This window comes from Sycon ciliatum, chromosome 10, assembly GCF_964019385.1.
Source record: "Sycon ciliatum chromosome 10, ocSycCili1.1, whole genome shotgun sequence".
Classification (NCBI taxonomy): Eukaryota; Metazoa; Porifera; class Calcarea; order Leucosolenida; family Sycettidae; genus Sycon; species Sycon ciliatum.
The window spans coordinates 24,600,348-24,627,277 of NC_088652.1; the positions used below are offsets into that span (position 1 = coordinate 24,600,348).

General features: G+C 47.1%; 1 protein-coding gene across 2 annotated transcripts; it reads left to right on the forward strand.

Moving 5' to 3' along the window:
- Window positions 1–26,930, forward strand: LOC135825652 (iduronate 2-sulfatase-like). Of its 2 annotated transcripts, XM_065338268.1 has the most exons (14): window positions 129–285; window positions 3,313–3,439; window positions 4,365–4,485; window positions 5,820–5,922; window positions 6,622–6,660; window positions 8,545–8,699; window positions 9,820–10,070; window positions 10,929–11,049; window positions 11,831–11,860; window positions 15,473–15,634; window positions 16,229–16,300; window positions 20,848–20,961; window positions 21,757–25,651; window positions 26,339–26,930. In XM_065338268.1, exons 1-13 carry the CDS (start codon window positions 183–185, stop codon window positions 21,985–21,987), a joined length of 1,629 nt encoding a protein of 542 aa, XP_065194340.1. In that variant the 5' UTR covers window positions 129–182; the 3' UTR covers window positions 21,988–25,651; window positions 26,339–26,930. The 2 variants fall into 2 exon arrangements, with proteins under 2 accessions (XP_065194341.1, XP_065194340.1); XM_065338269.1 differs by lacking the exon at window positions 3,313–3,439 and having other exon boundaries at window positions 1–285.

The window sequence follows — 26,930 nt, forward strand, 5'->3', positions numbered from 1 at the left end:
GCATGAGATTTCTAGCAACACATTTGCGTTCACACCCGTCCGGCCGGGGCTTCATTCATAACACTGACTATAAAAAAGTGGTTCATTTTGAGAAAGACTTTGAAAACAGTCGGTCGCTAAAACTAGTAAAAGGGTTTAGAGATTGGTGCTTTAGAAGCGGGTACAGACTCTCTGCAGTCGAAATGTGGTGGTCTCTGCAAATCCTTGCGCTATGGACATTCTCGGGGTGCGTGAGCTCCGTGCAAGTGCCGAAGCGAAAGAACATTTTGTTTCTCGCTATCGATGGTGAGTCGAACAAACCCTTGTGTGATTCTCGTCTTATCATCCCATTCATTCATGACGGGTTCTCCCAGCTTCTCCGTGAATGTCTGAGGCTTTCCATTGACTCGTGATTGCCGTCGACATGCAGTGGCGTGCACCGAGTCTTGAAAAGGGGGCTTCTAGAGTTACTAATTTTTTTCTGGAGACCCACTGTATATTTATGTATTTGTGCACATGCGCATCCCCCGAACATCCCGTCGGAGATAACGGCGAGGGCTAGGGAGGAGGCTAGGGGGGAGGGGGGACTCAAGATCAGGGGTGCAGGGCGCCAATGAACACTGGTGCTGATGAGATGCGGGGCTCGTCCGACTGCTAATGCTATCATCAGATCATGCTGGCACAAACGCGTCTGAAAGGGCACCAGGTACAGGTGTAGAAAGGACAGAAATAAGAGTAATGAGGAATGGAGGGAGGGGACGATGTTACATGGAAATGTTGGTACATGTATAACCCGTAACAGGATAAAACGGGTATGGGTTACCTTTTACATACCAGCAGGTCAGCTGCATAATGCCGTTTATTTTTATTTTTTTAAACTTTTTACTATTATTATTTTTTCGGCAACGTAGATGGTGATGATGATGATGAGGTCGTCCACATGTATTAAAGGAGGCGAAATCGCCTGTTTGTGGTGCGACGTTAAATAAACTTCTACAACAACAACAACTTCAAAAAGTAAATGTACTCATATACATAATACTCATAAAAAGGACACACTTCAGGCTCATTGCAAACATCTTGAAAGTTTTTGTCTTCACAAGTATACTTTCAAGCCTTCTCGTCAGGTGAAATACAGGCAAGGGAAAATGAACAGGAACAGTGGATTAAATACAGTAAGAAGGTGGTAAAACAGCACAAAAAAGAAGATAGCTAAAGTAAACAGCGAAAATTGCAATAATGACACAAAGGTGCAAATGCGAGAAAACTCAATAAGCGTGACATGTAGTGCGACAACAAGAGACAACCACTGGACATACATGTAACTAATGTTTGTAATGAGCCTGAAGTGTGTCCTTTTTATGAGTATTATCGCATTTTTGTCTCAGAGGAAACTGTTTACTCATATACATGTTTGTCATATTGAACCCGTAAAGGTTTGATAGGCCTAGCCGCCCGGGCTACATGTATACACTAAAGTCTATAAGTATAACACTATGTCTATGATACTTCACTACAAGAAGTGGTCCACTCCATGCAGGCATGTTTGTTTCATCAAAATACTGCTTACATTCGACGTATCTTTCTTTCTGTTCTTATGACGAAGTTTTCGGCATGTATTGGCAATGTTCCACATGATTTCAATATAGAGTTTTGGACTTTGCTTCGATGGAAGCTCGCGGGAGAAAAGCGAAGCCCCGCGTCCTTGAGTCGCGGCCGGAGCAGCGCTTCGTTCTGAAGAAGCGCAAGTGGATCATGGACGCACATTTTTACGTCTTCCAGTCGACAACGTTTTTGACGAACATGTCTGCTGCGCACATGAGCGAGAACGAAAGGCTGTCATCATTATTTGAGTCAACAGTTAGAAGGAGATCTCGTCAATTATATCCTTGAACTAACTTGCATCGTGCGTGCTTCACTCAAATTTCGAGACGAAACGGATTTCTTGAACGTCATCGCCAATCCAGGAGCGAACCAGAGCTAGAGATCGATCTCTCTGTGGCTACTCTCCACTGAAGAAAGAGAGAATAATGTATTTTGAACTGCATGCAAAGCAACTCTCTCTCACTTTGAAATAAGGACATAGTCACTGTACTGTAAACCGCCCGTCGATCGACGCGTATGCAGGATAACCAATCCAGTTCGAGCGTAGGCACTCTTTTCCTTTGGCAAGATTGCCCGAAAAAAGGTGGTTTCCAGACACCAAAAAACTCATACGGTGCATGCGCCTGACATGTAACACAATTTATGCTGAACGTCTATCTTACTGGCAAATCGCCCTGACGCAGGTCACCAGGTCAAGGGTTTTCGTGACCGTTGCGTGCAAAATAGTCGACTGGAGCGAGCCGTACTCCAGGGCCTAAGAGAAGGGGGGATGGAGCATGGCAAGGGGGGGGGCACACCCTGTATGGCCACTTGATTCTCCTATCTCTATCCCAGGATAGATCCAAAGCAGTAGGAGCAATGCTGACAGAAATGGACAAATTTCTCAAAATAATACGTGCCTGGCCACACAACACTCTCTATAATGTATGGTTCTGGCAAAGAGCGCACCATCTCACCACCACTATCAGTTTTCACCTTGTGGATTCAAGGCTGATGGTTTAAGATTACAGGGAAACCTGTCTAAGGGGATCCCTCAAGGGACGAGAAAAAGTGGTTGCCGTGGCCAGGTGGTCTTCTTATCCAGTTTCAGTGGGTCACGTGACCATATCCACATGGGATACATCATTTTGATCAGTGTATCACAGTGCACACACCTATGCTACTCTACCACGACTCATGTGCCTGGGGTTCTCAAACCTGTCAAGTGTCGTGCATACGCCATGTATATCTACACTTCCTGGACTGATGTGTAGATCTACCATGCATGGTGCGCCATGCAATGCGTACATTAATTTTACATGTACTAGCACTGTGCAATGCGGTCGCGGGTGGGTGGTCGTCGGTCGCGTTGAGCGAGTGGTCGCCTTATCCGAGCGGTTTTGAAAGTGAATGCGTCCGTGACAAGGAAAAGAGGTCGTCATGGTCGAGTGGTCGCCATATCCGAGTGGTCGCCATATCCGAGTGGTCGCCATATCCGAGTGGTCGTCATTACAGCTTTTACTGTTCCAATAAGGTCCTTTCTTCTTTTAAACACCAGTATTAGAAGTCCGAAAATAAGTACCGTACCAAAATAAGTCCACACCCCCTTCATTCTTTTGACTCTGTTGAAGTCAAGTTGAGCCCGTTAAACGTACTGCCCGAAGTAAGTACCAGTACTGTTCTCACATGTAACAACGGGTCTAGTTGTATTTCCTATGCCTGATTTGCTATATCTCCGTCTGCCTGTAGACCTGCGACCGAGCCTCGGTAGCTATGGCGTCAAGGAGGTCATTTCGCCAAACATTGATCAGCTTGCAGCCAAATCCATGCAATTCAACAGAGCTTACTGCCAGGTTGCGCTCTGTTCACCATCAAGGTACAGAAAATACCTTTTATTCCCGTAGCTATGCAAAAGACGTTACTTCAGTAACGTTAGGCGCTAGCCAGGGTCCACACAGCTTTAATTCCTGTAGCTATGCAAATGACGTTATTTCAGTAACGCCTGGCGCCAGCCAGGTCCACAGCTTTAATTCCGTGTGTTTCTGTGTTTGTTCTGTCGGTATGCCTGGCGCTCTCCCGTACCTGTCCCGTACCGTACCATCAAAGACAGCTGGCCACAATATTCAAATAGGTCTTTCAAATGCAAGATCATAACGTGGAACAACTTGGAAGAATGAGTATGTATGCGGTGTGTATCGGGGGAACGCATGCAGGACGATAGTGCGGGTTCGAATCCTAGGTTATGTCGTGAAAAAAATAGGAAAAAATAAAAATTTATAACATCCCTATGCTGTTTTGCCTAGGTGATCAGGGTAGTAGACGGTGATGAGCTAGGCAAGAAAAGCATAGCATAGGGCTCTGAGCTTCCAAGCTCTCTCGTTGATACCTGTTTGGGCGGCTGATGTTGCTGGTGCCGCTGCTGCTTTGGTGTGGTTCCTGTTCCTATTTTGGTGATTGTTGTTGTTGTCTTTCTTCCTGGTCAAGTTGATTTTGATGTTGTTGTTCCTGCTGGTTTTGCTGTTGTTGGTCGTGGTACATGGAATGATTTCGCCAGTGGTGTGTCGGTTTCCCAGAACATACTATAATGCGACTGTTGTGCCTATGTGTATGGTTATTTGTGTGTGTGTGTCTGTGTGTCTGTGTGTGTCTGTGTGTGTGTGTGTGTCTGTGTGTGTGTGTGTGCACGCGAGTGCATGCGTGTGTGCGCACATAACTATTATGTGTATGTGATCATGTCGGTCTGTGTAAGTATGTGGATGTGTCTTGTGTGCGTGGGTGCATGTATGCGGAACTGCAACTAGGACTTCTCTGTTGACGGGACGCCGCCCTGACACTACTCATGTCTGGCTAATCGACAATGATGAGTACTGGAGGAATCAGGTCAACGCAACCACCATTCCACAGTATTTCAAGGAGAATGGCGTAAGTGGTCAAATGCCTTTGCGGATAAACTCATATCTTTCTTATCAGGACGTCCAAGTAAATGATACCAGCACACCGTCGATGAGGTCTGGTTCATTGTTTGAAACTTCTGAGCAATGCCTAGACCAGGACTGCGGGGATAAGCGACATCTGTCATCGAGGCATGCTCCAGAGAAAGGAGCAGGCTAGCAACAAATCGTTCACATGACGTTACTCTTGTGCCTAGAGCCGACGTCATGTGCCTCAATGTTTCCCCCTTCATTTTAGTGAATGCCTTCATTGGCTTACTTACGGACCGAATTGAAGGAACACATATCGGTAAAGTCTTCCGTTCCACAGGACACCAGGGTATGACCAATGCACTGAATGCACTGGCACGTGCAAGAAGCCGCCTCACAGATCAAGGGAGGTGCTCCAGTCTGCTGGTTGCATTAAGTCCTGTGGCGTGCCCAGAGCTTTGCGTTTTTCTTCGTTACAGTTGCTACTGGAGAAATGCAGTCAGGTGGTGTCTGGGTCACCAGGACTGCTCCTTGTGGGAGCAAATCTTCTGCAGGAGGTGTGATGAATACGCTGCTCTTCTTGGACATTTTCCATTTGTGATAGTGGTACTCTGATGTTTTCACAGTTGAATAAGCCTCTTATACGGCCGATCACAGAATATGATATCACTGGCCTGACACGGCAACTAAGGAAAAAGAAAAAGAAAACAAACAAACAAATTTAAAGAAAAAGAAAATGAAACCTTTTTCCGGGCACGTCTGGGTACCAGTCACCATTTTTGACCAGTCTAGAGTCTCAAGTGATTATTATTGGCTTTTCAAAAACAAAGTTCCCTGAAAAACTATTGTTTGGCATAAAAATGTTTACTTGCATACAGCTAGTTTGTATGTTCTGTGATTCTTTGATTAGAGAGTTTTACTGTAAAAGGAAAACCACGCTAGGAATTGTTTGTACAAGACCTGGCAAGTGCTGGGGAAACTCGAGCTAGTCATGCTGAACCATAACAGCGGTTGCTTTCAGGTCTTTGTGAAGTTCTGTGGGTCAGAGATTCCGTTGAACTTAATACACCGCCACATCCTTTATTTTTTTTGTGAAAGTACCGTATATTCTGGATTATACGCGGCACCTTAGTCACTAGTAATTCGCCCAAAACGTTCGGTGCGCATTACACTACAATAGTCAAATTAATGGTGATAAACAGGGTACATGCCTGTGTTTGTTGACAAAAATCCAAGTGCCACTTATGCTCCAGTACGGCTTTTACTCCAGAAAATACTGTGACCGAATATCATGTGTTTTTCTGTCGTGCCTGCCTTCTCCTGTTCTGCACTCAGTACATCTCGATTGGGATGGGCAAGATATTTCATCCGGGCGCACCGAGTGGCAATGATGACGTAGCACACTCCTGGAGTCCCGAAGGCCTGCCATATTACCACTGTAAGTCACTCACTCATGGTTGTTACCTTCCTCACTCAGTGACCAAAGCTGAATAATGGCACCGTCGGGACGTAGCAGCTGCGAGACTTGCTGCAAGCTGAGTGCAAGTGAAGTTGCCGCACTTTTTTCTTCTTCTTTTTCACGGTTCGCGTGAGACTCGGTTTCTCTATATAGATGCCGAGTTTTCCGCATCCGTAGGAACGCCCCCACCCTTCAAGAATCAAGGCGCAGATGCAGCTCCGCACTGATTTAGAAAATGAAATTTTTCCTGATATGCTTTATACAGCTAATACATGGTAGATGCCTGTATTTCGGGACAAATACACCGAGTTAGGCTTGTGCTCTGGTAAGGCTTATACTCCAGACGGTGTGATTACTGTGTGCTTCCACGTATCAACCTAGTTTTAGTTTGCATACGGACACTATGGCAAGAGCACTTTATATTGATCTGCTCCACGTGATTTTCCATCTCAATCCCTCAAGCCTTTGAACGTGCCACTCTAGACCACAGTTTCCTAATTCTGCAGCCAGAGTAAGCAGGCTCCTAACCGGACTGAACTTATTTTGGGCCTTTCCCAGGAAATCTTCACAATGGTTGGGTACTGTTCCGTGTGCACGCCTATTCTTGCATGTTGCGACTGGGATAAGTGATGTTCATAATCATCTGTCTACCTGTATGCTTTTCGTGCATTTCTGCAGCTCCCGTGGAGCATCAGTATGGACCGAACAATCATACACGTAAGAGTCGAGTAGTGGGTTCTATAAGTTGCCATGGCGACAATTTCTTAAAGGGGAAGTTAAGGCAAAAATTAAAATTTCACCAGTTGTAGTCTTCGGGGTGCTGAGTCGAATGGTCTTGGTCCGAGAAAGCTGAGACGCTCCCTTCCTACTTGAATCCCAATCGAACTCGCACACTTCCACCGAAACTGGGTGATTGCGCCCTACTAGATGGGGATTTGTATGCAAAATGTCACTAAAAGCGCCATTTCGTTCTTATAAAAGCACGGATGACCGCGATTGGCCCATATGTTGTAGTCTTTTGGACGCTGAGTCGATTGGTTTTGGTCCGAAAAGGCTGCGATGCAGCGTTCCTCCTTTATTCCCAATCGAACATGGTTGAACAAGCGGTCACGTGCTCCTGCGTACACCAGTCACCTGGTCACCGCGCCTGCAGGGTACAACTTACTAGCCTGTTTGACCTTTTTTGGGTGTAGTCCTGTCACTCGAGTTGAACTCGAGTTGAACCTTGGTGTGAAAGTTGTCGCCTGCTGGCGTGGTGACCAGGTGATTTTGGCACCCAGGAGAACGTGACCGCTTGTTCAACCATGTTCGATTGGGAATAAAGGAGGAACGCTGCATCGCAGCCTTTTCGGACCAAAACCAATCGACTCAGCGTCCAAAAGACTACAACATATGGGCCAATCGCGGTCATCCGTGCTTTTATAAGAACGAAATGGCGCTTTTAGTGACATTTTGCATACAAATCCCCATCTAGTAGGGCGCAGTCACCCAGTTTCGGTGGAAGTGCGCGAGTTCGATTGGGATTAAAGTAGGAAGGGAGCGTCTCAGCTTTCTCGGACCAAGACCATTCGACTCAGCACCCCGAAGACTACAACTGGTGAAATTTAAATTTTTGCAAATCGCAACTTTCGCAACTTTCTTCATTTTTGCGAACTATTTCGCAACTTTTCCGCAACCTTGGCGCAATTGATTCCATGACATGGGGTCAAAAGGTCAAGTCACCTACTCACCTACTACATATCGGACAAATGCATCCTCGTACTCGCTCATTTCTCGCCTGCCTTCAGACTGATTTCAGAGAAACAGTAGATCAACGGTAGTTATGATAATGTGCATTCCCTTTCCCTTGCACTGGAAAGATGTAGATCACAGCAGGAAGGGGTGTAGATCTATGAGTTTGCTGTCGCTGCACTTGTGCTATTTCTGCTCCCTATTTGTAGGTTTTTGCACAAGAACTCTCCAATTTTAGGTTGCCATATTAGCAACCTTTGAGCTTTTTCTGCAAATATGGATGCGATTTCAGCAACTAGCACTTGTTTTGGCACGGTTGCGAAAAGCATAAGGTGCGACAAATTATGGCATCTTTGGGAAAGGGCTACTTGAGAAAAGCAGCTTTAAATTCCTCAAGCATCTGATACCGAAATACTTTTTATGAAAAATCGCCTAAATGCCGATCATGAAACATTACAAGTATTAGAATATTTGTAACGTGTCATGATCGGCATTTAAGCGATTTTGCATAAATGTGTGAAGTTTCGGATAATGGCCCGAGGCAGGGACAGTTCTGGCGGTGATAGTCTTCATCCAGACGGGAAAACCAAACCCTAACACATCAGCCTCTTTTCCTTTTCATCCCGTCACCCAAATGGAAGATCAGGTAGTTGTTGTGCCTTGTGAAGGAATCCATGTTAGCTTGTTCTTGTTTGAACCGATGTAGGGCTGAAGGCAGGCTTCATCTAGAATCACAGGTGTGGAATTGTGTTTTTGTTCCGCACAGAGTCAGGAATTTTGCTGCTCCGCTAAACCTAACCAATGGGATCGATGCTGCCCAACAGCTAACCTTACACTGTCTGTATCGTGTGCACTATCCCTGTTTCTTAGGTATGTGGTGGGCGTTTGAAGGGTTTGAGGACAACCAGCTACCGGACGGTCAGATTGCTGACAATGCACTCAACGTTCTCGAGCAGTTGAGGACGAATGAGACCGAGCATGGAGAGGAACGACCATTCTTTCTAGCTGTTGGCTTTCACAAACCAGTAAGTGGTGTGGTGGGTGGGGGGGGGGGGGGGAGGGGAGAGGGAGGGTTTTTTATGAGTGGAGGGGGGGGGGGACGCGTCTATAATAATTATGTGTGTGTGTGCGCACCTCTGTGTGTGTTTAGGCGTGTTTCGTTAAGACTCTTGTCTGCTGTCATTGCGATAAGATAAAACTGGTTGCTGTATATCCAGCGCATTTTTAGATTTTGTGTACTGGCGACGAGCTCACATGGTGATGGTGGTGTGTGTGTGTGTGTGTTTGTGTATGCGTTCATCAGTTTTTTGGATTACACAATCACATGTATCTGGTGATAGTTTTGATCGGTTTCATTCAGATTCAAATCCGCTATCACCAGTTAAAATTTACCCTTTCAGCGCCAAGGGGGTCAGAAAAATTCAATTTTTTCTGATTTGAGCCGAACTCCAATTTTTCATAGCTCAGCTGTATATCCACGGATCTTTACAAACGATGGTTTCTGGAAAGATATAATGGCCAGGCAGACAGCTGTGAGCAGAAAATGCAGCGAAAATAGTCTTCCTCGCGAGGGCGCCTGAGCGAAGTCCGTTTTCTGCATTTTCGTAGCATCTGCACTTTCTCACGCGCGCGATCGATCGCAGTGCAGTCATCTTGCGACGCACGAAATTCAGACAAAGTTGGCCCGAAAGCCACTGAAAATCTCGATGTTTTGATACTCAATACGCATGGGTTGCCGCGAAAGAAATAGAGAAACCCCCGATGCGCATACGTCATGTTTTCTACGCGCGACAATTGTTTGTCCGAGCGCGCGCACTTCAGGCTTCGCCCTGACGATATCTATCCCCACAGACACAAAGCGATGTGATAAGTCGATAGCCAAGGTCTTCCTGAATACGTAGAGTGGTCGTTTGTAACTCTCCTGTGTGTAGAAGTGGAGATACGAATTTATTTGTACACCCATACCCATTCTGGGCGACTAAAGTCGCCCGTGGCACTGAGAGGGTTAAGGGAGAATCTGGTGGTGCCAGCAATGCAGATTTGTACGCGTCTCTTGCGACAAGCGCATACGTAGTAGATGGTACATGGAAAATGTGTAAGGGCGTGTATGTGTATATGTGTATGTGTGTATGTTCTTCTTCATAGCATGTGCCGTTCTATGCGCCAAAGAAGTACTTCGACATGTATCCACCTCAGCCAAAAATCAGCTTACCCGTGAACCCAAACCCTCCCAGCAATCTGCCGTACGTTGCTTGGACAACTTGGGCTTCGTTGTTCAACTGGGACGACATACAGGCTATGTTCAAGGGCCGAGAGGATTGCATCACAAACTACACAATCGCCTACAAAGAGGAGTGCCGTATGCCGAACGATGATATACAGGGTATGCGTAGAGGGTAAGTCCTGACGTGCGTGTGATCCCTGTCCAGGGACTTTCCCTACAACTGTGGAAAAGGTGAACCGAATGACTAGCCGGACAGTCCCCGCCCCCCCCCCCCCCCATCCCTGCCCATCAAACCTTTGGTATGTTAAATCGAAAATGCCATGGCCACTCTCCAGGCAGCTCCAAACAGTCAGATATGACATGTAAGGTTGTAACCGCCAATCAATGTGTGTATATGTCTGTGTGGGTGGTTGTTTTTGGGTGTCTGTGAGAGTGTGCATGAAAATATACGTGCGTGTGGGAGGTGTGTGGGTGGATGGGGTGTACGTTTGTACGTATGCATGCGTGAGTATACATTTCATGCTAGCGTTTGAGCCCGTTTGTATGTCGACAGGTTACTAAGTTCATAAAGTCCTTCGGCTAGCAGCTTTTTGTGAAGCTTGAGGTGGTTCAAGCTGTATCCATTTACATTGCAAGTTGGCTTTCGTAGAACCCCGTGGCGCCACCCACTGGGTGCATCATTTGGACACTAACAATGCTGCTCAGTTGAATCTGATAACATGACATTGTGGCAAATTTGTGCCCGGCACGCAGGTCATATCCCTGAATTATCAAGTCTTGGACTGCAAAGCGCCCCAGTGCATAGTTTTCTTACACGATCAAACTTCCTGCAGCTGCACTGCATATTTCACAGCCGGGGCAATTCAGTTGATGATTTGATTGTATTGACAAGAGTTTGCAGCAACCTTGCCTTGAAGATGGTTTAGGGTGTTCTTTAGTGTGATTCTGTAGTTTAGGTTACGGTGTTGTGCATGATTTGATGTTATGACCTGGATGCCCTGTTGATCTGGCATTGGCTTTGTTCCTACAGATACTATGCAGCCATGACATACACCGATGCACAAGTCGGGAAAGTGATGTCGAAGCTGACCGAGCTTGGCTATGCTGATGACACTATTGTTGTGCTGTGGGGTGATCATGGCTGGCAACTGGTGCGTACCGTGTTTGAAACCCTATACAGCCAACTTTGTGAATAACGATCCTAGATTGTGCTTGAAAACATTGTCTCTCTCGCGAGTTGTCGTTATTTGTGAGGTTGAACGTATTCTGTGAATTGTTCACTTAGGGTTGAAGATTGTGTTGTTCGCCTTGAGTTTGCTGTTATACCCAATGTCGTAATCCAGGAGCAAGGGGGGGGGGGGGGGCATGACTGAACTTCAACCTGCATGGTAATATCCTGTTCAACACAGTGAAGCTAACTTAAGGCGAACGCTTAACCGACAAGATGTGGTCATTGTGTACAGGGGTTCTCTTAGATACACCCATCTGACTGGAATAAGAAAAGAACCGTTGGTCTTAGTTGCCCTCGTCCACTGGGGCAGACAGTTTCCTTGACATGTTTTACTGTCTTTCTCGGAACATCGCATGTCCAGTTTTGATATCTGTCTTCAGTCAAACCAGTCGAGGAAACCATGTCTTCCAGACAAGTACATGTTCGGTATGACCATAATTGTAGTCCAGATTACCACGTGCTGTAGACCACCGTGTGTTCCATGGCATGTTCAACCATGCAAAGGACAGTCTTTCCTTTTCGTATTGGTATGTGTGTGTGTGTATATGTGTGTGTATGTCTCTCTCTGTCTCTGTCTCTGTGTGTGTGTGTGTCTCTCTCTCTTTCTGTGTGGATGTGCGTGTTTGTGTGTGCGTGCGTGTATGTGTGTGTGTACGCGTGTCTGTGTTTGTGTGTGCGTGTGTGTGTGTGTTTTCATGCAGGGTGAACATGGAGAGTTTGGCAAGTTTACGGTGGGCTCTGATCACAAGTTTGACTTGTTCTTTTTCCTGTTAGGACTCTCTCGCCAACTGGATGCTTTGCAATAATTCTTAACTCGCAGCTACTGCACGTCTGCAATTTTTTGGCCCATTCAAATTTCGGCCTCCCAGGGCTGAAACCCATTTCGGCCGCATCAAAAATTAGGGCTCCTCTGGGACTGTTGGTTGCCCTCTCAGAGTGGTTGCCTTGACACTTTAACTGTGGTGGTGAAGCAGTGTTGTCAGATATATTCAAAACCTGCCTGCGCTGTCACCCGTATCCTACTGTTTGGGAGTGTGATTTCATTTTTTTTCAATGTACATATCGCATGGATATACATTGATACCTGTCTAAGACGACTGCTCAAGGGACCTTCAAAACGTGGTCCCTGTTAACCAGCTGTCCCCTTATCCAGGGTCTTTTGACTGGAAATAGCATCCCTTGGTCCTGACTTTAGTAGTCTTCTAAGGCAGGTGGTCACCTTATCAGAGTGGTCACCTTGACAGATTCTCCTGTATGAAATCGTCTTACTTCTTCCGTTAACAAAAACTTCGTGATGGATTTTTGAGGGGCTGATTTGGGCACAAACTGCCGTGAAATGAGTCACAATCACTTTCTTGGCCTTCCCTGGCATGCCATGAAAGAGGTACGATGCAAGGAAAGCAACCTTTCACAACAAGCCGAGCAGAATCGATGGTTGCGCTGTGGAAACATAGGTGATGACAGTCATGGCGAGCGAAACTGAAATACTACTTCTCCAAGGGGATATTGCGCTGCTTGGCCTCTCTACCATTTTAGCACTAAGTAAGTTGGAGAGTGATAGAGAGCGATAAAACGGACCAGCGAGCCCACACAATGAGCGAGTGAACAAGGAGCTGCTTCGATCAATGAAAATAATTCTGAACTCAAGTTCTTGTTAGACCTGCGCAAAGCCCAGATTCGAATGCTGATCACCATGCATTCTTTCAGAAGTCTGTAGTCTGATGCGAGTCTCGGGGCTAAAGAAAGTCAACTGGACTTGCTAGCCGCTGCCGTTCAGTGCTGGCAGGGGTATCCGTTAGAGAAAATGGTATCAGTTTGGCTGTGCCTTTACTCCTCGTTTCGCGTAACCAGGGAGTCGTAAAATATTTTTCACGACTCCCTGGTGGAAACGAGTAATCGCCAACGCGGCGGATCACGCAGCTTGAAAGCCAACTTATTTGAACGACGGCGACATCAAGGTCAGCGAAGTGTGATCAAAGAAGCCGAGGCAAGGCTGAAACAAGCTGAACAACGACTCGAGAGAGATGACGACTCGCGTGCAGCAGATGACGACAGCGACGCAGGTCAAAAATGAGTCGAGCGAAAGCGACACAAACTAAACTCTCTGCTCATTCCGCCAACAGTTTCTCTTGTAAAGACGCTGTATATAGGCTGAATCACCTTCGTCCAGGGATTTGGAGTTGATAAAAACTGTTCCCGACCTGTCCTAAGTGTTATCATATCCATCAAAATCCATCATGAAGTTTTTGTTAACCCTTTCAGCCCTGACCGGAAAATCACCTCCCACTGGGCCAAAAATGGCAATTTTTGAAAATGCATATTCTGGTCCAAAATTGATTGGAGATGTTGGGTATGGACATATGCACTGTGAATCCAAAGACATTTTGTAGGATTTCATTGTACGAGACTCATAATACCATATTTAGATATGCGACTTTCGGCGATTTTTCCTCGAAATTCATTCAATTTAGGCAATTGACGACAAAGATCAGACAAGCAATGGCAAGCAGTGCTATAACTGGTCAGTGTTGACTTCAGAATGGAGAAATGTCATATAACATGCTTAATATGATCCTGGTGTTCTACGGCAACCTAGACTAGAGTACAGCAACTCGTTTTATACGGCGCTTGCATCATATGCGACTTCGCGATCCAGAATGGGTCTTTCTTTTTCTTGGGCGCCTCGTAAAGCTTGAATCCTCCAGCAGCCCTACCTACTTCAAGACAAAACCATATGATGGACAGTGAGGATGCCGAGTAACTGGAGTAGCAACCACAGCAACTGCATCAGCTATAATAGCAGCCGGTGCAGTGGCAGCGGTTGCCTCACTGTGCTCGGCACATCCCAGGGTGATTCATCTCTGGCCGCACGCGTATGTACGTACGCGGCACAGGTAAAGTCATATTGATGGAGAATGCAATGCTGCTCATTCTCTGATTTAGACACTCACTGGCAAGACAATCCAGCTATCAAAATAGTCTGAAGCATTCCCTAAACAGCCGAGTGCATACTGCGTACCGGTGTACGTACGCCGCATGAAAATTCAAGAAACAATCGGCTGCGCAATTTCTGATAGTGGTTCAAAATTGCACAATTGTTGACTATTCTGGATTATTCTGGATTCATATTAGATAGCAATCTCCATCTTGTAGGTGCCTGGCTCTGTACTCAACATACAATATTTACATGTATGCACATCTCTATTGTGATCTGCATGCATGTCTGACCAGTACACTTGACTTCAAATTCAAATATTTTCAAAAATCTGACCTTCAAATTTGATCGCAGTTTACTTGAGGAACTTCAGCAAACGGGCTCACGACAGATAGCTCCTGCTCAGAACACCATGCCTAGGTGTCAGAGACTTCAGCATCGCTTTCCAAATCTCTTTGGTCTCCAGCATCCCCTGCGTCCGAGTCAGCTGCGATCTTTTTGAATAGCAGCAAATTCGTAATCCTCAGAAAACGACTCCGACACAATTTCGCTGTCTCCAGAATCATCCTCAGAGTCATTACCCGCCTCACACTGCTTCACAGGACTCCTTCCATCGACACAGAGTAGTTGAGCTACTTACCTTGCCGAGAAACAGCAGGGCAAGATGACGAAAACGAACTTTGAGCAAAACAATTTATTTGAACGATATGCCAAAAATACGCACTCCAAACTCGATGCTCGCGGCTGTTCTGCTGTGCAGACTGGCCACATACGCTGCGTACACGTCGATCAGGGTCTTCAGCCCACTGAGGAACAGTTCCAGGCCCCACTGATGTTGAGGCATCAGTACAAACGCGACGTACACTGAGGACGTATATATACGTCGTCAGTGGGGCAGGTGCACACCTCATGACGTATATATACGTCGACAGTGGTGAAAGGGTTAACGGAGGAAGTAGTTATGTTCCGACGGGTATGTTCTCACCAATCCATGCAAGTAGATGGATCAAGTAGAACTGATGCGGTGTGAATTCCTCTAGTACCCATGTGCCCAGCAGGGATTAATGCCTTCCAGTAGGTTTTCCTGAGTGCAAAGCTCAGGGTTCTTCTCGTGTCCTCTAGACGGCGACCATGAATTAGTTGGTTGTCAGTTAGTTGACGGAAAGTGCGAGCTCTAGTTTTCAGAGCAGCCACCATCATCTCTGCAGATATGACATCATAGGTTGAAAGAAATATATTCGAATAACCGACAAGGAGACAAGGAGACAACAGTCGTAAAATAGCGATAAAAACAACTGTTTATGAGTGCACAATTAGCTTTATTTATCGCTTTAGAAACATTTTTGTTCAGTTTTTCTCATAGGCTGTTCCCTCTTGCTTTTTTCTCTTTTGTATCTTTTTTCGGCAGAACTTTGAGGATGCCACACGAGTTCCGTTTTTGCTGCACGTACCCGGGGTAACGGAGAGCGGTATGCATAGCGATGCACTGGTGGAACTGATTGACATCTACCCGACTTTGACGGATCTTGCCGGATTGCCGCAGCCTGAATTGTGTCCTACACATTCGCATGTAAGATACAATGTTTCGTTTGTTTTTGCATGTGGGGGAAGGGGGTGTGGGATGCTCGAATGTGTGTGTGTGGGTGCGGGCGTGGTTGGGTGTGTTTATGTGTCCATCTGTGTGAGTGTGTGTATGCGTACATTTGCTTGAAGTGATGCGCTCAGTGCTCCTTTTTTGGCCTTTCCCATATTAGTATGCAACCATGGTGTTTACTCTTCGCAACGTGCACTCAAAACCTTTTAAAAGCAAGTGCCAGCAGGTAAAGTGACGGCCCATAAATAAATTCGTGCTAGCAACAAGTTAAATCTCTCCCTTTCCTGCAATCAACTGCAGCCCAAATATTGCACTGATGAATGTGCTTGATTCAGCATGGACAGCAACAACATCTCCCCACTAGCAGCAAGTCAATTGAAAAGGTTTGTTTATGCTGCGAAGTTTCACCCGCCCGAACATTGTTGCTAATTCGACCAATGAAATACATACCGACCAGCAAGTCTGCTTGAATATCATATCTTGTAATACTTTTCGGATTCAACGCACTGCTTCTTAGCATTTCCTCAACCACTACTCGGAGCATTTATATCTTATTTTCCTTTGCTGCAGAACATCTCCGTGTGTGTGGAGGGAATCAGTGCAGCACCGTTGTTGAAAGATCCCAAGCAGCAGTGGAAGAAGGTTAGATATCCTATTTGACTTGTGCACTTTTATCACCTCCTTTACATTCAACATTTCTCGGTGATAATGTGCGAAATAGTGGTAGCGACTAGTGTGAATGAAGACATTTTTGTAGGGTATCAATCTGCTCTGAAAGCGTGTAAACCTTGCGTGTCTAGAATGTAGGTGCTTTTGTGCTTATGCTTCCTCGTACGTACGAGCATACTGATGCTTGTGTTGATGTAGTTGTCTGAGAGCATGTGGGTGAACACCCTGACCGGTGTGTGTGTGTGAGTGAGTGAGTTTGTGTGTATGTATGTGTGTGTGTGTGTGTGTGTGTGCGCTTGGTACAGTAGAGGTTGGTTGCATTTTTGAGTGCTCTGACCTCAAGTCGTTTGTGTCACGTAACACAGCCCTGTCCGTGTGGTGTAGACCAGGGCAGGGCTGTGGTGACCTCCGCCAGTGGCCTTGCAAGCTACTGCGGAGTTGTTGTTGCGCACTCACTGCACAAGTAGTCGGAAAGTTCATTTTGAGAATTTCGAAAATTTGAATTTGGAATGGTGAGGAGGACGACGACGAAGTCCAACCAGACAGAGAGGAGAAAGGAAGGAAGTGGTGGTGGTGGACGTGGAGCTGCTCTCGCTTTCGCGACGTGGAATGTTCGTTCCCTTGTCGAGGACTCTGGAGACGAGCGGATCTGCAGAAAGCGGCAAAATAATAATTTGTCGATCGATCGTAAATTGGATTTCTTGGTCGCGGAGCTTCTGAGATATGTTGCTATCGCTGCGATCCAAGAGACAAAGTGGTTCGAGTCCGATGTCTGGAGAGCTGATGGATATACGTTCTTGCACTCAGGTCGTCGTCTACCAAATGGCGATGGTCCTGCGCGTAGGAACGAAGGTGTTGGAATTATGCTGAACCCAGGGATGACGGAAGCTTGGAGACGTGCTGGTGAGCAGTGGACCGCCGTAAGTTCGAGATTGGTTGTGGCCCGTCTCAAGCTCGCGGAGGCGGGGGAACTTCGAGTGCATGGCGAATGGCAGAGAAGGAATGATTTGTATGTGACAGTTGTGAGTGCGTACGCACCAACCAGTAAAGCTACTGCACCCGTCAAAGATCATTTCTTCACAGATTTGCAGAGGGTGGTCGATGGTGTGCCAGCCAGTGATGTTCTGTTGCTGCTTGGTGACTTCAATGCTAGAGTTGGCAGCAGCAATGACGCAGGAGACGAATGGAGGGCTGTGTTGGGGAGATACGGTCACGGTGCGCGGAATGATGCTGGTGAGCGGCTTCTGATGTGGTGTGCTACCAACGGGCTGTCTGTAATGAACACCCATTTCCAGAAACCTGCGTCGAGGCGTGGGACCTGGATGCACCCAGCTACGAAGCAAACCCATCTCATAGATTTTATCATCATGAGGCAGCCACACCGTCGCTTTTGTCTTGATGTCAGCGTAATGCGAGGTGCCAACTGTTGGACAGACCACCACATGGTTCGCAGCAGGATTCTACTTGATCGTCCATTGTGCCGCAGGCCTCGCCCTGTGCCGAAACCCGCACCTGTTGCTGTCGGAAAGCTGGGTGACCCGGCCGTTCGCAAGAGCTTTGCTGAACAAATTTCAGACAAGCTCCCTGATACTGCTGATGCGGACACTGCAGCTGACCAATGGCAAGCAGTGAAGGATATAATGTGCAGTACAGCAGAGGATGTCCTGGGACCACGGCAACGCAGGCAACCCGACTGGTTTAAGGCGAGTGAGACTGTGCTTCTTCCGCTGATTGATATCAAGAATTCCGCTGGAGATGTCATGTTGCAGAAGAACACCGCGTCTTCACGCAAGAACTTTCGTCAGACACAACGTGAGGTGGAGAAGGCTGTAAGGAGTGCCAAGGAAACTTGGATTGAAGACATCGCATCCCAAGCTGAAAATGCTGCTAACAATTGTTCTGTTCGTTGGGCTGCAGTCCGCAAGTTGCAGACGCTCCATCAAGGCCGCCGTCCAATGCAGCCGTCTGCTGTGTATTTGGAAGATGGCACGTTGAGTGATGGACCCGAGGCTGTCAGTGGAAGATGGCTGCAGCACTTTCAGGGTGTCCTGAACGTTGAGAGTGAGTTTGACGCAGCTGTGGTCGAGATGATGGCGGATCGCCCTGTTATTCCTGAGCTGGACCAGCCACCCACTGTTGCTGAGCTGGAGGCTGCACTGCGGACCATGAAAGCGGGTAAAGCTGGCGGTCAGTCGGGCATTCTACCGGACATGGTCTTACATGGTGGCAAAGACCTACACAGTCGCATCCTGACCATCATGCGTAAATCCTGGCTCGAAGGCACTGTAGTCGATGATTGGCGTGATGCAGTGGTTGTGCCCATCCCCAAGAAGGGAGATCTACACCACTGTGATAACTGGCGCGGCATCAGTCTGTTGGACGTTGTCGGCAAGCTGCTTGCCCGTATTCTGCAGGACCGCCTCAAAGCTATCGCTGAAAATGTCTTGCCAGACTCTCAGTGCGGCTTCAGAAAGGGACGTGGCTGCGTCGATATGGTGTACGTCGCACGGCAGTTGATGGAGAAGACGTTGGAGCATGATTCAGATGCATATGTCCTGTTCGTCGATCTGAGAAAGGCGTATGACAGTATCCCGCGTGCAGCGCTGTGGCAGGTTCTCCAAAAGCTTGGTGTTCCGCCGGCAATGCTCCGCATCATTCAGTCACTCCACAACGGCATGACTGCTTCTGTTCCCGTGGATGGCAAGCTGACTGACCCGATAACTGTGCGGAATGGATTGCGTCAGGGCTGCACTCTCGCACCAATGCTCTTCAATTTGTACTTCTCTGCCGTCGTTTCCAGTTGGAGGTCCAGTTGTCCGGACGCTGGCATATCCTTTCGATATAAAGTCGGGAGGAAGCTAGTAGGTGACCGAACGGCGAAGGGCAAGCTTCTGTCATCAACGGTCACAGAATCCCAGTTTGCTGACGACGCTGCACTCTACGCAACATCTCGGCCTGCCTTCGAAGCGATGACTTCCAGCTTCATCACATGCGCAAGCAGCTGGGGCCTGACGGTCAGTGTGAGAAAGACCAAGGGTATGGCTGTGGGTGAGTCTGCTGATCGCCGTGACGTTGTTGTTGGAGCAGACACGATTGAGGTGGTGGACCAATTCACCTACCTTGGCAGTGTGCTCTCCTCGGATGGTCTTGCCTGTGCTGATGTCCGCTCTCGCCTTGCGAAAGCCTCAGCTGTGTTCGGAGCCCTCAAAGCTCCTGTCTTTGATAACCAGACCCTGTCGCTTCGCAGCAAGAGGCGTGTCTATGAGGCTGTCGTCCTCACGACCCTCTTGTATGGTGCGGAGACGTGGACCACCAAGGGAGGCCACCTCCAGAAGCTAAACACGTTTCACCATCAGTGTGTTCGGTCCATTGTGGGTATCGGCCGTCGTCAACAGTGGGATGATCGGATCTCAACGGCCACATTAGCAGCTACATTCAGTGTTGACCCTGATATCACCCGCATCATCCGTCGCCACCGGCTTCGTTGGCTGGGTCACGTCGGCAGGATGGACGACTCACGCGCACCGAAGCAATTGCTGTTCGGCGAGCTGCCTGCCCCCCGTCCTCGTCACGGCCCGAAGAAGAGGTGGCGAGATGTGGTATCGACTGACCTGGCGGACCTCGGCGTGACCACCTGGCTTGAGAGTTGCCAAGATCGTCCCGGCTGGAGACGAGTTGCGAGTAGCACCCCACCGCCACGGCCCGCTCCTGATCCTCTTCTATGTGTCTGTGGACGCCCATTTCGTCGACCAGGAGACCTGAAACGACATGCCAAGTTCTGCGCTCGTGTTCTCACTTGAACTTTCCGACATTCGCTATCATTGCGTACGCAATGGGCAAGATCAAGGTCAAGGTCAAGGTGTGTGTGTGTGGGTGTGGGTGTGGGTGTGGGTGTGGGTGTGCATGTGTGTGTGTGTGTGTGTGTGTGTGTGTGTGTGTGTGTGTGTGTGCGTGTGTGTATGTGTGTGTGTGTTTGTGTGTGTGCGCGTGTGTATGTATAAATCTTTCGCTTTGGCTCAGCCACGCGGCAAAGATGGCCTTGTCACCCACCCCCCACACCCTCCCAGAGAGAGTGCACTTTGCGGACCTGCCACAGACCCACCCACCTCGTGGCCCGAAGTGGCGTTGGAGGGCTGTTGTGCAGCAGGATTTCCATGCAAGAGACCCACCTGAGGAGCACTGGTGCGACCTTGCACAGGACAGTGCGGAATAGAGGCAGTTGCACGAGGCCAATGCGGACGGCGGTGAAAGAATGTCGCTGCGTATGCGGTCGTGTCTTCTCCTGCCCTGTAGATTTGAAGAGACATTCCCGTTTCTGCTCTGTCTGACTCCGCTCTCTTCATGATTGTGGACGGGTGTTCAAGGTTCAAGATATGTGTGTGTGTGTGTGTGTGTGTGTGTGTGTGTGTGTGTGTGTGTGTGTGTGTGTGTGTGTGTGAGGTTGCGTGTGTGTGAGGTTGCGTGTGTGTGAGGTTGCGTGTGTGTGTCCATTTCTATCTGTGCTTCCATGTTCATCACAGGGTGCCTTCTCGCAGTACGCCCGGCCTAACAGTGGAATTTTCTACATTCCCGATCACAAGTACCCGAATCCACCCAGGGAGTCCGTCATGGGCTATTCTATACGAACTGACAAGGTATGTGGCATGGGGAAAGGGGAAGGAGGAATTGGAGGTGACTGGCACTATACGCACGTCATTCTCTCCTACCAATGCGCTGATTATCTGCTGATCCCGAGATCACTGGCCGGGCTATGATAAGCCTATCATCTGTACACTATCCCCCCCCCCCCCGCACACACACATACCCTTGTTTGGTGCCTGGAGCACCCGCTTCGCGGCCAGTTGGTGTTGTCAAGTGAAGTAATAAAACCTTAAATCTTTCCTGCCCGCCGCGGTTGTCCGATTGCAGAGTGCAAAGACTTACAATTCGGACCAGCCGCAATCAGTAAATTAATGTCTGCAGTACCCTGCAGTGGTAAAAGGGTTAATTAAGATGGAGCACTCAGAGTGGGAGCCTGGGGAGTGTCTCACTTCCAAGAATGACACAATTGTTTCAATCGAATCTCCAGTTTACTCTGTATTGATAGTAAGCACGGTTTTCTCAGGAATGACCGGTTTCTCATCTAGGAATAGTTTGGTAATTTAGAGACACTTTCCAACTAACTTCCTCGCTATGGTGTTGTGAATGTTGGCAAGGAGCGCAGTGTGGAGGTGGACAATTTGAAATATAGTTCCAACCAATAGGAATATTTGACTGACCACTGACACTTTTCAAGAGCAGCCGTTGTACAGTTTACCATCACATGAATTTGAGTGACAGTAGACTGCTATCAGCAGAATTCGTGTCGGTGTATGGTGCCTGTGTGTGTATGTGTGTGTGTGTGTGTGTGTGTGTGTGTGTTTGTGCATGTGTTTTCACTCTGTCCCCAGTGGCGCTTCACTGAGTGGGTTCGTTTCAATCGAACGCTGGCCATCGCAAACTGGACAGATGTCTGGGGCACCGAACTGTATGATCACTCGACTCCAACGACTAATTTCAATGATGAGAATGTGAACCGTGCGTACGATAAAGGCACAGAAGGAGTGATTGCACAGCTCAAGGACATGTTAGTGGCAGGTTGGAGAGACGCCCTGCCTCCTAACTACTCGGTTGATGACTAGACTCTAGTGTCTCTGACGGTCTTTTCTACATGTTCTTTCAAGTGTGCGTGCACGTGTGCGTGCATGTATGTGTGTGTGCTTGTGTGTGTGTGTGTGTGTGTTTGTTTGTGTGTGTTTGTGTGTGCATGTGGTTGAGTGTGTGTAGCCGTGTTTCCCATTGTGAGCGTGTCTGGTGGTGTGTGGCTGGGTGTGAGTGTGTGGCCAAGCATGTGTGTATGTGTCCATGCTCATTGTGGGTATAGGATTGTGCTATTTCTCTTGCCCATCTCTTTCTATCTATCTCCGTCTCTCCTTCTCTCTCTCTCTCTCCCTCCTTCTCTCTCTCTCTCTCTCTCTCTCTCTCTCTCTCTCTCTCTCTCTCTCTCTCTCTCTCTCTCTCTCTCTCTCTCTCTCTCTCTCTCTCTCTCTCTCTCTCTCTCTCTCTCTCTCTGTCTCTCTGTCTCTCTCTCTCTCTCTCTCTCTCTCTCTCTCTCTCTCTCTCTCTCTCTCTCTCTCTCTCTCTCTCTCTCTCTCTCTCTCTCTCTCTCTCTCTCTCTCTCTCTCTCTCTCTCTCTCTCTCTCTCTCTCTCTCTCTCTCTCTCTCTCTCTCTCTCTCTCTCCTTCTCACTCTCTATTGCTAGCGTCTGTGTGTCTACTCGTCAATGGGGTTTATGTTGGTCTACTTTAAATTACTCACCTTTCCCTTAGTCACCATGTTGCAAACAAGAAAATTGGCAAACTGGTATTAATTCGCTTGGCAGAACATCCTCATGTCATGCTTCTGCTTAGTAAGATACACCCGGGAAACAGACACATGCTGCGTGTTCCTTCCGACTCAGTGACCCAATTACCGGTCATGCCTGCAGCCCTTAATGTATTTGCAACTCACACTTCAGGTTACCAGTATGCTGCAAATCCGCAGCCTGCTTGAGTGCATTGCAATGCAAGTAGCCAACATCAAGTGTTCTCAATCTGCCAACGATCCCCAGGAAGGCTTGTTGGCGTTGATATTTCTGATGCAGGTGGCGAACCACAGCCATATGGATTGGAATGGGTAGAAGGCTCAGAAACGAGAGCTAACAAACAAGTCTAAACAGGAAACATTCGCAACTTCTGTTCTGCATCTGTCGCCTTGCAAGCTGCGAAACACGCTCTTACTTCGCTTGACTGAACATTGCACGGAAGCATGCTGATTTCAAGTGGTTTGTTTATGCCGATCCCACCAAACATTATTATTTTAATATCAGTGGATATACAGACTGTATCTAAATGAAACTCGAACTCCAAATTTCTAAATTTGCTGCAGGACGGTAGCTCTACCTTGCGCGGCAATATTAATAGAAACACAGCGCCTTGAAACATGCGTTAAATTGTCAACAAAACCTGGTTAATCAACCACACACTCTCTATTCTTGTGAACCCTTTAGAGCCTAAATTATTTCAAGAGACGCATGAAATTCACAAACTCACATTTTCATCTGACTGTAATTTCGATATCCTTTGGAGTATTCCAACAATCTCGGGCTCTATGGAAAGCTCTCTCCAAGACAAACACAGCCATACCCAGTTCGCAATTGATAGAGTCGTAGGAGTAACGCCGCAGCGCGATCTGAGCGCTCCAATGCCAGACCTGCGAGCGCGGTACTAAATTCTCAGCCATTTCAACAATATCGATCGCAGAACGGTCAATTTTTTTGCAGGAGAGAGCTTCAAAATGCAGCTTGAAAATGACGTATGCCAGTCGTGCACGCGTCGCCAGCGAGTCAGGGAAAATCCCTTGCTGGCGTTTCAAATTTTACGCCGCGCGAGCCGACTCGCCCACGCGAATTTCGTTCGAGTGTCATAACTCTGCGCCATGACCTCGGATCGTCTTCGGGTTTTTTTGAGCCGACAGCTGAGGCTTTTCTGATACGATTAGACCTTTCGTTTAAAAATAGACTGCAACATTTTTAATGGTGTTTCTAGTAGGTCTTGGCTGATAATGTTCACAAATTTAGCAGACTCTGCTCGAACATCAGTTGTGTTGGCCGCAACATACAAGAGTTTGGCCGGGTTTTTCTGGAATTTGGCTCCTCTCCGTTACACACATACCACGAAAGTATTAAGCCTGCCAGAAAAGGACCAAAATCTGCCATATCTTGGGCCTTCATTATCCACCAGGGCGTGCATGGTTTCATTCCATACCGGTTTTGTATATGTTTTCACTAAACAATTAGATGCATCTGTAAGCATATTTCTTTGGCCGAATCCAACAAAGACATGCATGAGAGGGGGGGGCATTATAGCAAAGTGTGGTTTTTGTTTAAAATGAAATATAATACAGGAGAAGGATTGGCTGAGATGGGAAGGGAGGGGACACTAAAATAAGCGAAGTTGTTTCAAAATATTTCCCGCTTGAGTACAAAGTCGAATGAGAAAGTGAAGAATATGAGAACTGGGCTAGTGAAGTCATCGATAGATGTACGAGGTGGTACACTGTGATTCAACAAATTTCAATTCGATAGAACATAGTGGGAAAGCTAAGAATTCTCCGGGAGCATGGGAGATCAGATTTACAGCTAGACTTCTGACTCTTATCTGGCTACACTACAAGTAGATTGCTTACGATCAAACATCGAGGGAAATGTCAATAGGACAAAGGCGTACGTAAGAGATGAAAAGCTGATTAGCGACAGAAATAAAAGCGTGTGCAACAAAAGAGTACTTGTGATGACGTAATTCATTTATCATCAGCATACTTGTCAGCTTGATTACAGTCTTCTGCACTTGATCTGGTGATCCACGTAGTCCCTTACAACTAGGAGCTTCAGAACTTGTTATGTTGTTTGATCTACTCTGTCTGGACCGAAGTAGGAGACGACTGAACATGGGGTAAAACCAACGCTGCATGAAATAATCCGAATTTGCAGGATCAAGTTGCCTGGCTATGCTCCACAAGGATTCCAAGAATGCAACAATTTTTGGATCAAGTTCAAAAAATTCGAAAGGTGATTTCCCTGAACCTAGTGTAGCATCAGAATCATAAATTAACATTTTCCACACTGCACGAAGAATATGCGTGACACTTCGCCTTAAAGGGGCACTCCGGCTTCATTTTCGACGCCGAGTTTTCGATGCCAAGACGAAGGTAGGTGAAAGAGAAGACCCCTCGAACAAGAACGAGTCTCCAGAAGCGATCGAGTCGAGCAGGAAGACGACTTTTGAATTTCGGCCGAGCGAGCGCTGATGACGTAATGAGGGATTAGCTTGCCAGTGGAAATGCATCTGCGCACATACATTTCACCCACTTTTTTGCCAATTTTCAATCGAAGAAGAGGTTGTTTGCTATGTTCTCCCAACGCCGTGAGCGATCCCGTCTTCTATACCCTTCCAGGTACCCTGAAGGTCCTCCAGAGGAGAATTTATCTCCATCAAAGCGTTGTTGATCCGCTAAATTCGTCTCGAGACATATTCACCCAGTGCAGTGCTGATAAATGTAGAATGTTGAATCTGTGATAATTGTCGACGATGGAGAGAGAGGCTGATAGCCGCTGTCGCAGGGAGAGTGAAGCTGCTGGAAGTAACAACAGGGAGCCCGTTTGTATCACCTGAACAACCAGACTTCAAAGCAGCTTGACCAAATCGGAGGGTGCCTCGTTGCTTATCGTGAATATTACACCGACATGAACTTACTACAAGTATACTGGTGAGTTTTTATCTTGTTTTGTTCGTATGCTAGTACCCTGGCCTGGAGTTCTCGTTAGCAAATTCCTATTCCCTGGCGTTTTCTAAACATTCCGTGTAGGACTGAATACGTGATCAAGTATTCCAATTTGGGTAGATGTGGAATTTGGACATGTATTATATTTAAAAAAAAATTTCCAAATAGAGCGTTTGTAGAGAAATGGTTGCCCAAATACAACAAAATTTATTCTGCAGTTCTACAACTAACTAATACTTGTACTGAAATCCAGTCGAAGTAAAAATGATTCTTCATGACAGTTGGGGTCAATGAAATCTGATCCAGGCATAACGAATGGTGACGCCTGCCACCCCGGGAACGAATGCCCATTTGGTGGGGGATACCAAAGTACTCGAAAGTAGTGCGTGTTTCAATGTGGCATGGAAGTTTTATATGATCTCTGGTCAATGCAACATACGATAGCCATCATGAATTGCAGGCCTCGAACGCAACTCCGACCAGAATTGGCAGTTCCCTAAGTTAGATGCTTTATAATTCCATGGCCCCAGCTGTAGTTATAGAGGGTTTTTTGCACATTATTCGTATAGTCGATAGGTTTATACTGATGGCCACAAACAACGGCAGTTCAAACTTCACTGATGTGTTCATGAGCTGAGAGATTTCTCTCCACTATTTCTGTTGTGCACACAGGTTTGTCCAATATGTATTGACCGTATTGGGTATGGTACCTGCTCTGAGAAGGGAATCGCTGGAGCCACAGTCCAACTATACAGGCTTTCAAGAAACAGAGAGGAGCCATCTTTGCAAGCTGATACCTGATGTGTACCGACAGAATTCTCACAAGATAGCTTACAGACTACGCCTGGTGTATACTTCATAGTACTCCTTCGACTACTGTCTAGAATCAAGTCGACTGAAGCAAGTTCAAACATCTCTGGCTTCAAACGAGCCGTCGATTAGACAAAAAAAACATTCTCTCATATACTAGAGCACTCTGACAACTCACGACCTATTCCTAACGATTGCCACCGCTTATAAATATGTAGAGTACTGATTGGAATGTGCTCACAATCTCAACAATCCAGTGCTATAATTATTTGAACTATGTGTTCCTTCCATAAATGTTGTATCCACATATAATCCACAGTGCTGCAAAGTTTCAGAGTTCTCAGGGTATCAAACAAAATTATTTCAAATACAGTGAAATAGTTCGTGGACATTATAGCGTAACTTGTAGTTCCCTGGTCCTTTTCTTTGCTATAAATTAATCCTTTGCTCTCTA

What these genes read in the sequence shown, in the direction of transcription:
- LOC135825652 (XM_065338268.1), top strand. Translation starts at nt 183, where the DNA reads ATGTGGTGGTCTCTGCAAATCCTTGCGCTATGGACATTCTCGGGGTGC. An exon ending in TGTGTCCTACACATTCGCAT is followed by an intron (nt 15,635 to 16,228) that starts GTAAGATACAAT and finishes CCTTTGCTGCAG; the next exon opens with AACATCTCCGTGTGTGTGGA. An exon ending in CCAAGCAGCAGTGGAAGAAG is followed by an intron (nt 16,301 to 20,847) that starts GTTAGATATCCT and finishes TGTTCATCACAG; the next exon opens with GGTGCCTTCTCGCAGTACGC.